General features: G+C 29.3%; 1 protein-coding gene across 1 annotated transcript; it reads right to left on the reverse strand.

Moving 5' to 3' along the window:
* Positions 1 to 8,225: 8,225 nt before the first annotated feature.
* On the reverse strand, positions 8,226 to 12,158 carry LOC116001440 (gibberellin 2-beta-dioxygenase 2-like). Its single transcript, XM_031241318.1, has 3 exons — positions 11,812 to 12,158; positions 8,634 to 8,991; positions 8,226 to 8,466 (listed from the first exon to the last, which is right to left on the reverse strand). Exons 1-3 carry the CDS (start codon positions 12,156 to 12,158, stop codon positions 8,227 to 8,229), a joined length of 945 nt encoding a protein of 314 aa, XP_031097178.1. The 3' UTR covers position 8,226.
* Positions 12,159 to 14,505: the final 2,347 nt, after the last annotated feature.

Consider the following 14,505-nt stretch of genomic DNA (forward strand, 5'->3'; position numbering starts at 1 on the left):
AAAAAAAAAAAAAAAAAAAAAAAAAAAACAATTAACTTTTTTAACAGGTTACCAACAGGTTTTTGTTGATTACGGTGTGGGTATATGTGAATTAATTACGGCGTGGGTATATGTGAATTAAATAGTCCACTATGGTGCACTTATTGTAGAGAGCAAATGTTCTCCTATTATTGATATTTTTCTGAGGATGTGTTGAGTAGAAGCTACAAAGATGAAGAGGACATGGTAGAAGGTATATGGGGCGAGAGAGAGCATAGTTACTTCTTCCAGTTCTTCCACGAACTCGACATGCAGCGGGTTCTTGACAAAGGGCCATGGTCGTTTGAGCAAAACCTCCTGATCCTTGCAAATAATAATTCACAAGATGGTTTCACGCAAGATTTTACGTGCATTTTACTTAATTATGGATATGGCGTTGCATGCTGCATGGAACATGGAATCTTTGTTCGCGTTTCGTGCAGGAGAATGTATTATATCTATCATTATTGCATGGAAATAAAAGAGAAAACCACACTGCCCCCAGTATGCTTGCGTTTTGCGTAGCGGTTCTGATCGGAGTGAGCTGAGATTTTGGATGGGTAGCAAAAATGGAGTTGAGATTTTGGATAGGTTGCAAAAATGGTGGTGGTACGTAGCAGCGCAGTAGGGACGAGCAGCTAGGTGATGAGGGAGAAAGATACGATCACAATAACGGATTGTACGTGTTGCATGTCACGCGCCCGGTGGTGGTACTACCTGTGTAATTACCACACTGCCCCCCAGTATGCTTGCGTTTTGCGCTCAATTTTTCTTTCCGAAACTAGATCTCCACACTTTGTGTACATACTCACCAGTGCACTATTAGCAATGACCGACTCATCTATTCTGCATCAAAGAGAAAACCCATGAATTTCTTTACCAATCTTCAAAGACTGAAGGGTGGACAACACTTAATGTCATTTCATCAGGCATAATTTTTCAGAGAACAACATAACTCATTAGGCTTCAACCCCTCATGAAACATTCTCTGAAACAAATGGATTGCCATAGAGGGATTCCAGCCTAGTGAACAAGCAGAAATATACTTTTATATATATACTACTATATACACATGCTAATCATATTTTTTTTTTTATAGTTGGTTATTAAATGTATTCTTTTTATCACAAGTGGTAGCTAGGTCAATTCTTAAAAATAATGAATATAAATATTTTAATGAAATATTTGGATTTAAACATTAGAATATAAATTTGGAAGCAATAAAAAAAACATTTTTTTTCTCTTAGCATATTCCTTATGAGGTTAATGTTATTATAGCATTTTCTATTTAATAAACATTAATATATAAATAAAATTACTCACATACTCATCAAAATTCATATTCATGTACATAACAATGTATAAAAATAAAAATTAATAACAAATTAATATAAATTCGAAATTTCTAAAATCATATATAAAATATCATATTAATTAATTATTATTAATAAAACAAATATATTATTAACAAAAAATTAAAAAAAAAAGAAAAGAAAAAGAAAACCCTAACATGTATAAATTTTATGTATGATGAGATATTTTTTGATTAATCAATATCGGGTTGATGATGAGATGACTTACCAATGATTATACTCCAACTCACCACTAATTGGGGAAATAAAAAAAGAGATCAAAATCATTGATTTTCATATACAAAATTATATATTACATGAAAATTCTAACTTTTATTATTTTTAAATTATAAATTGTGTATTATTTTATTTTTACAAATTAGATTTGAAAAATAAGTAAATATAATATGTGTATGTGTTTTGTATTGTGATATTTTGTATATTGTATTATGAAATTATGTACTTTACAAGTAATGAATTTTGTAACTCGTCATTTTGATCCATGGTTCATAATGTTATGTGGACCATGGTCCCTGATATAAATTGCCCAGAACAATGACAATTTTTTCTATGGATCATGAACAAAAAAATATTTTTTTATTATAATAAAGATACATTATTTACGTAATAAATGCACATTATTTAATAGTATGCAAAATAATGTATCTTTAGTATATAAATAATGTACATTTTATTGATGATCCATGAAATAATGATGGCAAAATGATAGATGAGCCATGATGTAATCGCCAAACTCCAAACGAGTAACAGTGTTGGCACTGTAGAAGCAGGAAGGGTGGTCGTCGGAAACTTCATAAAGGCGACGGCGAAGCTCGCCGGAGATCTTGGACATGAAAACATATTAAGTGCAAGTGCATTCATAATTATCACATAAATAAAAGCTAAAGGAAAATAGTTTACATCTCTACAATTATCCTTCCTTAATTAATAGCTACTCAAATTAATTTTGTTTATGAATTATTTATTAAAAGAGTTTACATTTTAATAAACAGACGACAAATTAATAGGGAGTGTCCCTGGCAGCAATATTCAACAATTTTAATATCCTTCCTTTTCTTGCATGGCTTGATGGTGGGATTGCAATGAAAGGAAACGGGAATGAACCAGGAAGCCACGCAATATATATGCTATTTGCTATATCCTTATGGTGGATATGGAGATGGAGGAACGAAGCAATATTCAACAACTCGGTCCAAGCCACATTATGCCCAGGAGATATCCATAGCTTTTCGCAGAGCTAAAACCCACCAAGCCACGCACCAATCATTATTGCATTGACCATGAACCACACAGTTCTGTGGATCAAAAATAAAAAGTACATTATTTTTGTATTAAAGGTACATTATTTTTATACTGTAGATACATTATTTTAGGTACATTATTTTTGTACTGAAGGTACATTATTTGATATATACTACTGTCAAATAATATACCTACAATACAAAAATAATGTACTTTTATTTTTGATCTACACAGCTGTGTGAATTATTGTCCATGCAATAATTTGCCGCCACGCACCGACCTAGCAGATGGACAAAACTTAGTTGGATAAAACCAGGGACGGGAATGGTCAAAAAAATCAATAGGGAGTGTTAACTGTTAATTGTAAGGGTAAAAGATAAATTAACATTGACAAAGTGTCTTTTGGCTAACATACACTATTTTTTTTTTCTTTTTTGCTATATTAGTAATCTATTTATTAATTATTCCAGGCTATACCAAATACCTTGTGGTCTAGTGGCACCTACACTCTCACATGGATAGCCTCACTGGAGGCAACTGTTGACTTTTTGTGCTAGTAGCTTCCTAACTTTTGTTTACATCTTTAACCTTATTATTTTAAAGAAATTACATCATTTACCCTTCTCAATTAAAACCTTTTTGACTTTTTCTCTTCAATATGTTTAGTTGTAATTTCAATTTGACATTTGTGTTTGAACATTGATTTTTGTATGAACTAATCTTATGAATTATAAACATTTTGTTTTACTTTATATGTTTTCAAATATATGTTCTTACTTTATATTTTATTAAAATATATTGATTTCACTATTTTATATTTTAATATATAAACCTATTTAAATTTAAAATTATTTAAATTGTATGAATATGTTATTTTTAGTCTTTTTACATTTATCAACTTATCAAAAAGTTAATTTTACCAAATACTTTTAAGCATAACAACTAGTTTTAACAGTTCTTCAAATTTCAGTTTCGAACTTATAACTTTTCAGTTTTCAGCTAGGTTTACGGAGCATGGCCTAAATCAAAGTTCAGTAAGCTCGAGAAGTGCTTGTTGACTTTCAAAGTTGTGGTCTTTCACCAGTAGCCTCTACTGGTATGTAATTTCTTCTGTGTTAAAATTAATTAATTGAGAGTGGTTAAATTCTCGTACATTTTATGATTTATAATATTTAATTTCAGTTTAAACTAAGAATTTAATTTTTAACGGTTGTAATTGTTATAACATCAGTTGAATTTTTCGGCGATCGGCGCCGTGGCCGACAGTGGGTTTTGATCAGAAATTATTTTTAACCTGCTATCACATGCCATCAACCTGTATTTGGATTTCATTGTACAAAAATAAGATGTTAAAGGGTTTAATTGCACCTTTAAAACGTCTAGGTACATAATTGATTTTTCGGATTTGAGGGTCTATTTGACCATTTTCCCTTTTTTAAAATATAGGTATAACATCCAATTACATCGCTCTATAATAACAAAATTCATTACCTAATTTAAATAAGGTATTATTTCATTAGTTCAGTCTTATCCCTCATCATTTTATTGTCTTCTCATTTCGTCACCTCCTCATTTCAAGGTTTCTTATTTGTAATATTTGATGCTCAACTTTGAATTTTATATATATGGTCTAGCTAATTAATTGATCAAAATTCATGGTAAATCTTATATTATATATTTTTAACTACATTCTAACACATTCATAGTATATGTTCAACAATTGTGCCAACTTTGATTAGTAAATTAACTGTTAGTTGATAGCTGTTTAGTATAATTCTTTTTTTAAAGCTAATTGAAAAAGTTTCTTTGAACAACTTTTTGAATTTTAGCATTTTAGAGTTACAAAAGTTGATTAACCAAACACTTATACTAATATTTTAACCAAGTCAAATAATTAATATTGGTCAAATAAGTCAAAATTGGTTAATAAACTAACTATTTACCAAACAGGCCCATTATCAACTAATAACTAACATTCCACTCAAGACCTAAAAAGAATGCACTTAAGTTTGTTGTACCGTTGCATATTAATGCAACTTAGAGTTCATCAACTTGAATGCATGGTTAATTATCAGTAGATGCACTTTCAAACTTGTCCAATGCACAGCCAAAGTTAATAGTAATAATTTTTTTTTAAACATTATGTTCCTTCATTTTTTTTCTTAGTGATCAATACATGTGAACGAATAAGATTATTTCACATTTTTACGAAAAAATGTGTATCTGTATGACATGAAATTATCATTGTTGTGATATTAATTCATATTCAGTTCGAAACATGCCCTAAAAATTTTATTCTTATTTTAAAAAAAAATTGATTTAGAACTCTTTTATATGGCACACCATTTGCAATTGTATTAACAATTTATTGAGACATGAGATTCACATGACATAAAAACAAAAAAAAAAACAAAAAGAAAAAAACAAACAAACAAACAAACAAACAAACAAAAAAAAAAAAACTTGATTGAACAACCTTATTGGCCTGTACATTGTTAACTTTTAATCCAAAGTTCCATACTGAAATAAATGGGGATCGGAAAGATTCACACAACACAACAACAAAAATAATGCATGGTAAAATCAATCATATCATGTCATGTGAATAAGCAATTGCTATATGTGGCATTGAGAATCAATCTTCTATATATGAGCATACAAAATGTACTGAGATAGATAGATATATTCCCTGTTATGTTGATTGGTGTTGAGCTGTAAAGGGAAGCCTTGTGGTTGTTGCATTGTCAGGCCCAAAATAAAAGATGCATAAAATCAATGAAATATAAATTAATTAAGAAAATATAAAACTACACTTTTCGTCTCTAAGTATAGAACAATTGTAAAATTCGTCCTTGAGTACTATTGGTTATGCTTACTTTAAATTATATACCTGCAATTGATATATTATGTACCTGTAAATTTTTTTATAACTACATAATCGGTTAACTAAAAATACATAATATGTTAAATTTAAGTATCCAATTTGAATGTCGTTTTGAACATCCTCAATGCAAGGCAAAAAATGTCCATCAATTTGTATCAAACATGAAAGGCTAAAGCTCAGCTCACATCACTTATATAGATCAAGAAAGCTGAAAAAGCTTCCAGTAAATACCACAGACAAAAATAAACAGTTAATTAACAAAATGTACTTAGACAGTTAATGCCGGTTATGTAAAGTTATAGTCCTATATATAATATATCTACTGTGCACATGTTTCAACAGTCCTTTTTACAAGTCCTATCTGCTGTGGATAACACAAAGTTGAGCCAGTATTAACAGCTAAAGTACACAACAAATGGATTGGGTTGTACACTCTATTAACTTTTTGAGCAAATTTCCAGATTGAAATCAGCTCAGTGAGGAAAGACTTGTACAACACAACAGAAAAAATAAGGGCAAACTCAATTATATATATGTAAGTAAAATATATAGGTATTGCTATATTTGGGTGAGATCGAATCAATCATCCAAGAGCGTACAAAATGTACTGAGATAATAAATAGATTCCCTGGCCTGTTGGTTGGTGAGGAGCTCCAAATTAAAGAGAAGCATGCATTGGGGTTGCATTGTCAAATCCCAAATCAAATTGCACATGCATGTTTTTATTTTTTATTTTTTTGAGGAAAAATGCATGTTTTTATTATATGCCTTACATCTCATCAAATATATAAATTTGAATCGCAAACTTGAAAGCCCTCACTGCTTCTGATCTAAAGACGGGTAGAGTAAGTAAATTAAGGAGTGTGTCTCAACTGACCTGGTCTACACGACTCTAGCTAAATGCTTGTACATTAGTATCAACAATAATATCAAATCTATACCAATCTTGAATTTATTTTGGATTAGTTGGCCAAAATAATTAGAGCTCACTTTGGCCCTGGTTGGTAAATAATCAGTCTATCAGCCAATTTTGGCTTATTTGACCACTATTGGTTGTTTGGTTATTAAGCTTTTTGTAACTCCAAAATGCTAAAATTCAAAAGGCTACTCAAAGCAGTCTTTTCAATTAGCTTTTTGAGAAAAGAAATTATACCAAATAGCTATCAGCTACCCGCCAATTTATCAAACAACTTTCTACAATCAGCTAATATTATCAACAAATCATACCTTCTAACCCAAACAACCAACCCAATCAGCCAACAACCATTTACCAAACAGGACCTTTACCTTTTGTAGACAATATGTATGTACTTAGTTAGCCGAAAGTACCATTAATGCTAGTTGTATAAAGTTGTAGTTACAACATTCCGATGTATGTAGTATTTTACAAATAAGGAAAATTTGTATTTTTTGTTTTAAGTTATAGAATTATTATAGGATTCGTCTCCACTTGTTGATCAGGCTTACTTTTTTTCCCTGGTTTGATAAGTTCAAAATCAATAAGTCCAAGGTCCCTCCTAATAGAGTACTCCAGTTACTCAAACCATTAAAGTTATTCTTTGTCTCACTGCTACCAAAGGTGAGATATAACTATAAATATAATTTAACATGAATTAAACAAAGTTTAATTATGATAATCTGATCACATATCAGTGGAAGCAATATTAGATGACAAAATATCTCACGCCATAATTGATGTTATATTAACTGTGTTGCCTCTAGAGTAATAGACTGCTGAAAAATATTATACGTTTGTCTTGCACTTGAATAAGAGCTTTAGATGATGTATTTAAGATTATTTTGAGCAATATAAATATCATAAACTGTCAAATTTTAAACTTTAGTATCTTCCCAGAAAAATTAAATGATGCGCAAACAAACAAAAAGATAATTATATCTCAAAAAATTTTGTCCGATGTATACAGATATAAAATAACAAAGGAAGGGAGCAGATAGATAAAATCATAGTAGAAATGATGTTTTTTGAGGCCTAAGATGATAAAAAGTTGGCTACAACAGAACGATAAGATCAACAGAAGGACGCCAACAATAAAGGGTAATTTAACTTTTTCTATCTTTATTTTTTTTTTTGATCATATCTTTTTCTATCTTTATTAAATTGTCACGTTGCAAATTGAGTAATTTTTCTAACTTATATCATATACTCAGATTGTTTTGAGTAATTTTTCTAACTTATATCATATACTCAGATTGTTTATATAGGCTCTATTTGATAATATAGTTAACTTATCAATTAATTTTGATTTATTTGATTACCATTAATTATTTGACTTAGTTAAAAAATTAATAGAAATATTTAATTATTCAATTTTTTATAAATTCAAAAAGCTGCTCAAAACAACTTTTTAAATTAGTTTTTTGATAAAAAGATTATACCAAACAATTAACAACTAATTTAGCAAAAATTTTTCTACAATCGGATAATAATGTTATCAACTAGTTATCCTTTCTAATTCAATAAATTAACTGCTAACATCGATTAGCCATTTACCAAATATGGCCATAAACTTATTAATCGGTACACATCTTAAGTGATTTGATTCTTAGTTTTTCGTGCTAACATTTTGCAATACTTGCTTACTTAGGCAAATATATGTTCCTAGTGATCCAACAGAATGGAATCCATTACAAATTACATGGAGTAGATCATCATTATTATTATTATATAATTTTACCAAGATCATCATATTATACTCGAAAAAGTTGAAGGCGGTTGTCACCTAACTTTCTTGAATAGGTAGTTTTCTTATACTCAGCCCAAGTGAATGCTCGATACAGACGGGGATTTTCTGGCGTCACTAATTTAAATGGACAACTAATTGTTGTGTTGAGTGTTGGGGCTCCAAAATACCCCATTGACATCCTCGTTTTCAATGATCCCAACATCACCCTATGCCTTACGCTCATAAACCTTCCATTTGTCAATGCCTTCAAACATAAATATGATATACGTGTTAAGATTAGTCTACATTATCCATAATAGAAAGTCTCTTAAGTCTTAAAACATATATATATATATATATATATATATATATATATATATATATAATTTAAATGCATTTAGATTATCATATTTAAAGGTATATATCGCATACCTGTAACATGTCACCCACATTAACAAAGAAGGCAGATCGAGGCTCGGGAGAGATTGGGACCCACACACCATCCTTAAACGAGATTTGTAGGCCAGCAACATCATTTGATTTCAAAATAGTCAAGATCTGAGGGTCAGTATGTTCTCCAAATCCAACCATATCACTAAAAGTAGGTGACAATGAGGTACTCCTAGAAAGAGATGGATAATAGTTGAGTCTAAATATAGAGTCACTTTGAACATCCTTGATGAGGTTGCTGAACACTGAAGTCTCTTGTATATGCAAACCCTCAGCCATCAATTCCAATATCTTACATGCCAACTCCCTAAGTGCTTCTACGTAGCCTTTTACTGCTGAGCTGTTACGTTGACCAAAAAGTAATAAAAGGTAAAATTTCAACACAACCAAAATGTACTTTTTTGACAAAATAAAAATAAAAATAACATAATAAAATGTGCACACCAAATTTAAAGTTTTTTTTTTTTTTGACAAAATCAATTTTAAAGTTAGAATAAAAATATGTCACGAGTTTAAGTCTTGTCAATATTATTTCAATTATTATAATCACATAAAATTTTCTTAATCTAATTTCTTTTATGTGTAATTTATAAAATTTTATCAATTATATATATTATACAAAAAAAAAACATGTCATCAAAAAAGAATAGTGTAGCAATTATGGGTCGTCCGACAATTTTATGTTACGTTCAGGTGGCCCTGCCATTTTTAGTATAGGTGTGGACTGTGGAACAGTAGAAAGGCATTAATTGCTTCATGGATAATGTCACAGTGATAATTTTTTGATTTGATAGGGCAAGATTTTGTTTTTATTTGTACTCTTCCCTGGACCCTACTGTCTATTTTTAGTCAAATCGTACATTTATATATAACCTTTTACTTTTTCTATAAGTTGTGCGGGATGTATACCTTACTTCTACTTAATCATTTTTACAGGGCGTTTGGTTGGGAGGAAGGAATTAGAGGGGAAAAGAATTGTAATTCGGTGAAATTGCAATTCAATGAATAAAGTAGGAATTGAAATTACAGTGTTTGGTAGGCAGGAATAGAAGTGCAGGAAATTGAGAGGTAAGAAGCGACAAAATGACTAAAATGCCCTTATGTTGTAGTATATGTTTTAATAGTAATAATAATAATAATAATAATAATAATTCCTTCAATAATAATAATAAGTATCATAATAATAATAATTCTTTCAAAAATAATGATGATGAGGATGATAATAATAATAATAATAATATTTAATAATAATAATAATAATAATTTTTAAAATTAAAAAAAAAAACAAAGGGTATAAGAGGAAGGGCAAAATTGTCTTTACATAAACACAATTGCTCCTCCTCTCCACCGACCCCATGAATTGCAATTCCTCATTTGGAGGGAATTGCAATTCTGCAGAATTGCAATTCCCTCTAACCAAACAGTGTAGTTTGGGAATTCACTGACCAAACATGCTATTACTCTCTTATATCATAATTGGTGATTACTAATTAGTTATTTTCATCTTATCGATCTCAATACAAATGTTAATATTAAAATTTTGTGTGAGAGAGTAAAAATTAATAGTAAAATTTGAGAGTAGGAGTAATATTTTTTTCTATGAAATTATATACGTACTGACTAAAAAAGAAGGTGAGATAATGATAAATATACAGTTAAGAGTATTATTACGGTCACGTGTGATAATGAAAAAATGATTTTTTTTTAAGGCAAGAAAAATGAGTTAGTTTGCAAAAATAATGACAAATTAATTTACAACTTAAAATAATAATGATAATCAATACATTTAAAAATGATTATAAAAATCTATAACTGTCTACGACTTTTAGAATGTTAGCCTTATTACAATAATGTCTTTTATATCAAGGCTACATTTACTGACCTACAACTTAAGTCTACATTATATTGCTTATCAGTTATCAGCACTGATAACTGTTATATAAACTCAAAGTAAGAAAACAAAAAGTGAGAAGAATGTTAACTTTCTATTGTGGATTAGGGTTAACTTTACATGGTGGACTCTGGTCTAAAATGATATCTTTTTATTTTAAGTATCAAATAGTGCATTATATATATTTAATAACATCATTTTGCCTTTTCATAATATTTATTTGTTTTATATATCCACAAACCTAAACATTAAAGTTCATTAACACTAAACTAAATGTACATCATATGTATTATTATTCATTTTATAGTAGGTTAATAATGTCCCTTCTATATGTTAATAAAACAAAGTTTAATGTATATAAGCATTATATTACATATGCATTATCATATTTAATAACATTTATCATGTACTACATTCATAATATATTTGTTCGTTTGTCCATAAATCTAAACCTTAACGTCCACAAACATTAAACTAAAAGTAATCATATGTATTTCCATTCAGTTTATAGTAGGTTCATAATGTTTTTTTTTCATATTAATAAAAATAAAACTTAATGTACATAAACATTATACTACAAATGCATGCATGTTTAATAACATTAATCGTGTACTATGCCAAAAAACATAAATATTAATGTCCATAAATACTAAACTAAATGTGTATCATATTTAATTCCATTCAGTTTATAGGAGATTCAAAATGTTCATTCTATATGTTTATAAAAATAAGGGTTAATATACATAAGTTCTGTTTGACATACCTAGCTTATAATCTAGCTTAAAGCTGAAAACTTAAAGGCTAGTAGGTACTACTTATTTTGAAACGCCACACTTAGTGTAGCGTTTCAAAATAATTAAGCTATTATTTTGAGCTTTCAATGATTTATTGAACAGAACTTATAGCTTATTTGTAACTCAAAATAAGTTCTACCAAACAGAGTCATAAACATTACACTAAAATATAGACTTTATGTGCCTATAAATTTATTTTTTAGAAAAATTAAAAACATAACAATATGATGTCATTTAAAGATCTCAATTAAAATTTTTTAATTATATATTTTGTTCACATTAATTTACGCCGAAAAATGTATAATATAAGAAAAAAAATGTATTTGAGTGCACACACTCTACTCCACACGACATAACCATTGAAACTCAAATGTAGCCCCCGTCATTCACTTTAAAATGTTATAGGCCGGCCTGGCGGGTGGTTATAATTTTCAGCTGAATTAAATAATATAATCTTAGGAAAAACATATAGTACCTTAAGTTGAGGGGGAGATTGGATGTTTGGGCAAGAGAGAGAAGGTTGTTGGCGTGAAGAATGAGATACTCCACCTCTCCAACGTCTCCATTGAACCCTATATTCTTGCACCCATAGCCATAAGGATTCGCCGGCCCGCCTAATTTCTGTTTTTCAAACCCCGGTTTACGGAAAAACTGGAAGCTTTGGTCCTCCATTCTCTTCATGACATCCTCGTCCACGCCATGGTTGATCACCTTGAAAAACCCGAACTCTTCGCTGGCGTTCACGATGAGGCTTGAAACCTCTGACCTCTCCCCACAAAGGTCAATCACGGGGATGTTGGAGGCTGTCTTCGCTATCACCATTATATTATATTAATTACTGTAGAGATTTAGAGGATATGATGGAACTTTAATTTGTTTTGTGAACGCAGAGACGAGAATGAGGCGATACACACATATTTAAAGAAGGCGGGCGGTGGTGACACTTTTTTTTTTTTTTTTTTAATTATAAAATATTGGTAAGTTTTGATCCTTAAACGACATATAATGGTCTTTAATCTCTAAGTTATGCATGGAGTAGCGATTTTAATCTTTAAAAGGCCAAATCAGCAACTTTATTAATAGTAGGGGATGCAAAACTTATGTCATGCAGGGGTTACATTCATGCATTCATAAATAAAATGAGTCAAAAGAAAACTATGTAGCAATTCAGAAGTTAGCTGGACTGTTTTAACTTAATAATCACAAGATCTCCAAGTTTAATTTGACTTTTCGTGAAAGTCCTCTATTTGGTTTGAGATTCTCAATTATTGGTAACCTGCTTTTGTAATTGGTTTTAACATTTATATGTTGAGCTCATTAAGAACCCATTAATGGAGACTCCATTTTATATGAAGGAGACATAGTATATGGGAATATGGTGGAATAATAAAGCATCTCTAACAACTAACGATTTAAATTAGGATTAGTAAAATTAATTATTCTTATATTTTCTTACATCGTAATGTAAAATATATTTAATTTAATTGATCTAATGTACATTTTAATTTTTTCATTGTACACTTTTATCTATAAAAATGTTTAATAATTGGTCCGAGGACTAATTTCTTTTGGGATTGTTCCCCTCCCCTCGATAAAAAATAAATAAATAACTATTCTATAAGACATCCAATATAATTTAATTATTCTTACGGTACACTTTTAATGTAACTATTATATTAATGCACTTTTAACATTCATTTTAGCTATAATTTAAAAAGTTTATATTGTGGCAATGAAGTGATGACATAAAAACAGTGTGGACAAATCGATGATGATAAGAAATGAAAGTAAGTTCAAAGTTAGAAGAAAAATATATGATATAAGATTTAAAAAGTTATAATGTGGCAATGAATTGATAACATAAAAACAGTGGGGACAAATCGATGATGATTAGAAATGAAAGTAAGTTATAAGGTAGAAGAAAAATATAATTCAAAATTTAATCCCTCCTCTTATCTACCTTGCAGGTTGCATCATTGGCAAAAAAGGAAATAGCAAAGAAAAAGTTAAAAAAAAAAAAAGAAAAAAAAGCCCTTTATGTTTAGCAAAATCTATTATTTATTTTAATTATAAATAAACAATAATATTTTATTAAATAAAGTCTTATTTTAACTTATTTTCAAATAGGGAGTACTATGTTAATAATAAAAAAAAAGTCTTATTTTAACTTATTTTCAAATAGGGAGTACTATGTTAATAAAGAAAAGTCTTATTTTAACTTTTTTTCAAATAGGGAGTACGTATACTACGTACTATGTTTTAACTTTTATAGCGTTTAAAAAATAAATTCAGCCCTCGAGGTATTGGTTTAGTGGATAAACAGGTTCACTTAAAATTTGTTTAAATTCCAATTATTAAGAGAGTGAGAATTTGATTACATTGCGGATTTGAGAAAGGTTATGGTTAGACTCTTTGTACGTATAAGTGTATAGTTTGATATTGAGTCTCGAAGTTATATTGACTCGATTTATCTCTTCATGGGATTCAAGATATAATACAAAGTCAAAAAACCTTAATTATCAAGGAAAATCAATACTTTTAGTTGTTTTTCCCACTTTATTCTTATTAATTAATTAATATAAATAACACTCACTACCCTCTTTCCATTCTTGACCACAGAAGACAACGGTCGTATTTGGTAAATAATTAGCCTATCACCCAATTTTAGCTTATTTGACAATTATTAGTTGTTTGACTTGGTTAAAAAATCAATATAAGTGTTTGGTTAATAAATTTTTTGTAACTCTAAAATACTAAAATTCAAAAGGCTACTCAAAACAACTTTTTCAATTATATTTTTTAGAAAAGAAATTATACCAAGCAGCTATTAACTAACAACTAATTTACCAAACACCTTTCTACAATCGATCAACTAATGTTATCAATTAATCATACCTTCTAACCCAATCAACTAACAGTCATTTATCAAGCAGGGCCGTACATCTTTCACCCTAGGGGCCTGCACCTGGTCAGACATGATTTGTGGAGGTCCTCTTCATGGGGTTAGAGTTGGTTCATGAGATTCAAGATACTTTAAAAATTTCAAAAAATCTTAGTTATCAACAAAAATAAAGACTTTTAGTTGTTTTTCCCACTTTATTCTTATATATATTAATTAATATAAATAACACTCACTACGTACCCTCTTTCCATTCTTGTTCACAAAAGG

Source organism: Ipomoea triloba, chromosome 13 (assembly GCF_003576645.1).
Source record: "Ipomoea triloba cultivar NCNSP0323 chromosome 13, ASM357664v1".
Taxonomy (NCBI): domain Eukaryota; kingdom Viridiplantae; phylum Streptophyta; class Magnoliopsida; order Solanales; family Convolvulaceae; genus Ipomoea; species Ipomoea triloba.

Coding starts and splice junctions, on each gene's coding strand:
- LOC116001440 (XM_031241318.1), bottom strand. CDS start 12,158: ATGGTGATAGCGAAGACAGCCTCCAACATCCCCGTGATTGACCTTTGT. Junction 8,992..11,811: donor AATCTCCCCCTCAACTTAAG/GTACTATATGTT, acceptor TCAACGTAACAG/CTCAGCAGTAAAAGGCTACG. Junction 8,467..8,633: donor ATGTGGGTGACATGTTACAG/GTATGCGATATA, acceptor TTATGTTTGAAG/GCATTGACAAATGGAAGGTT.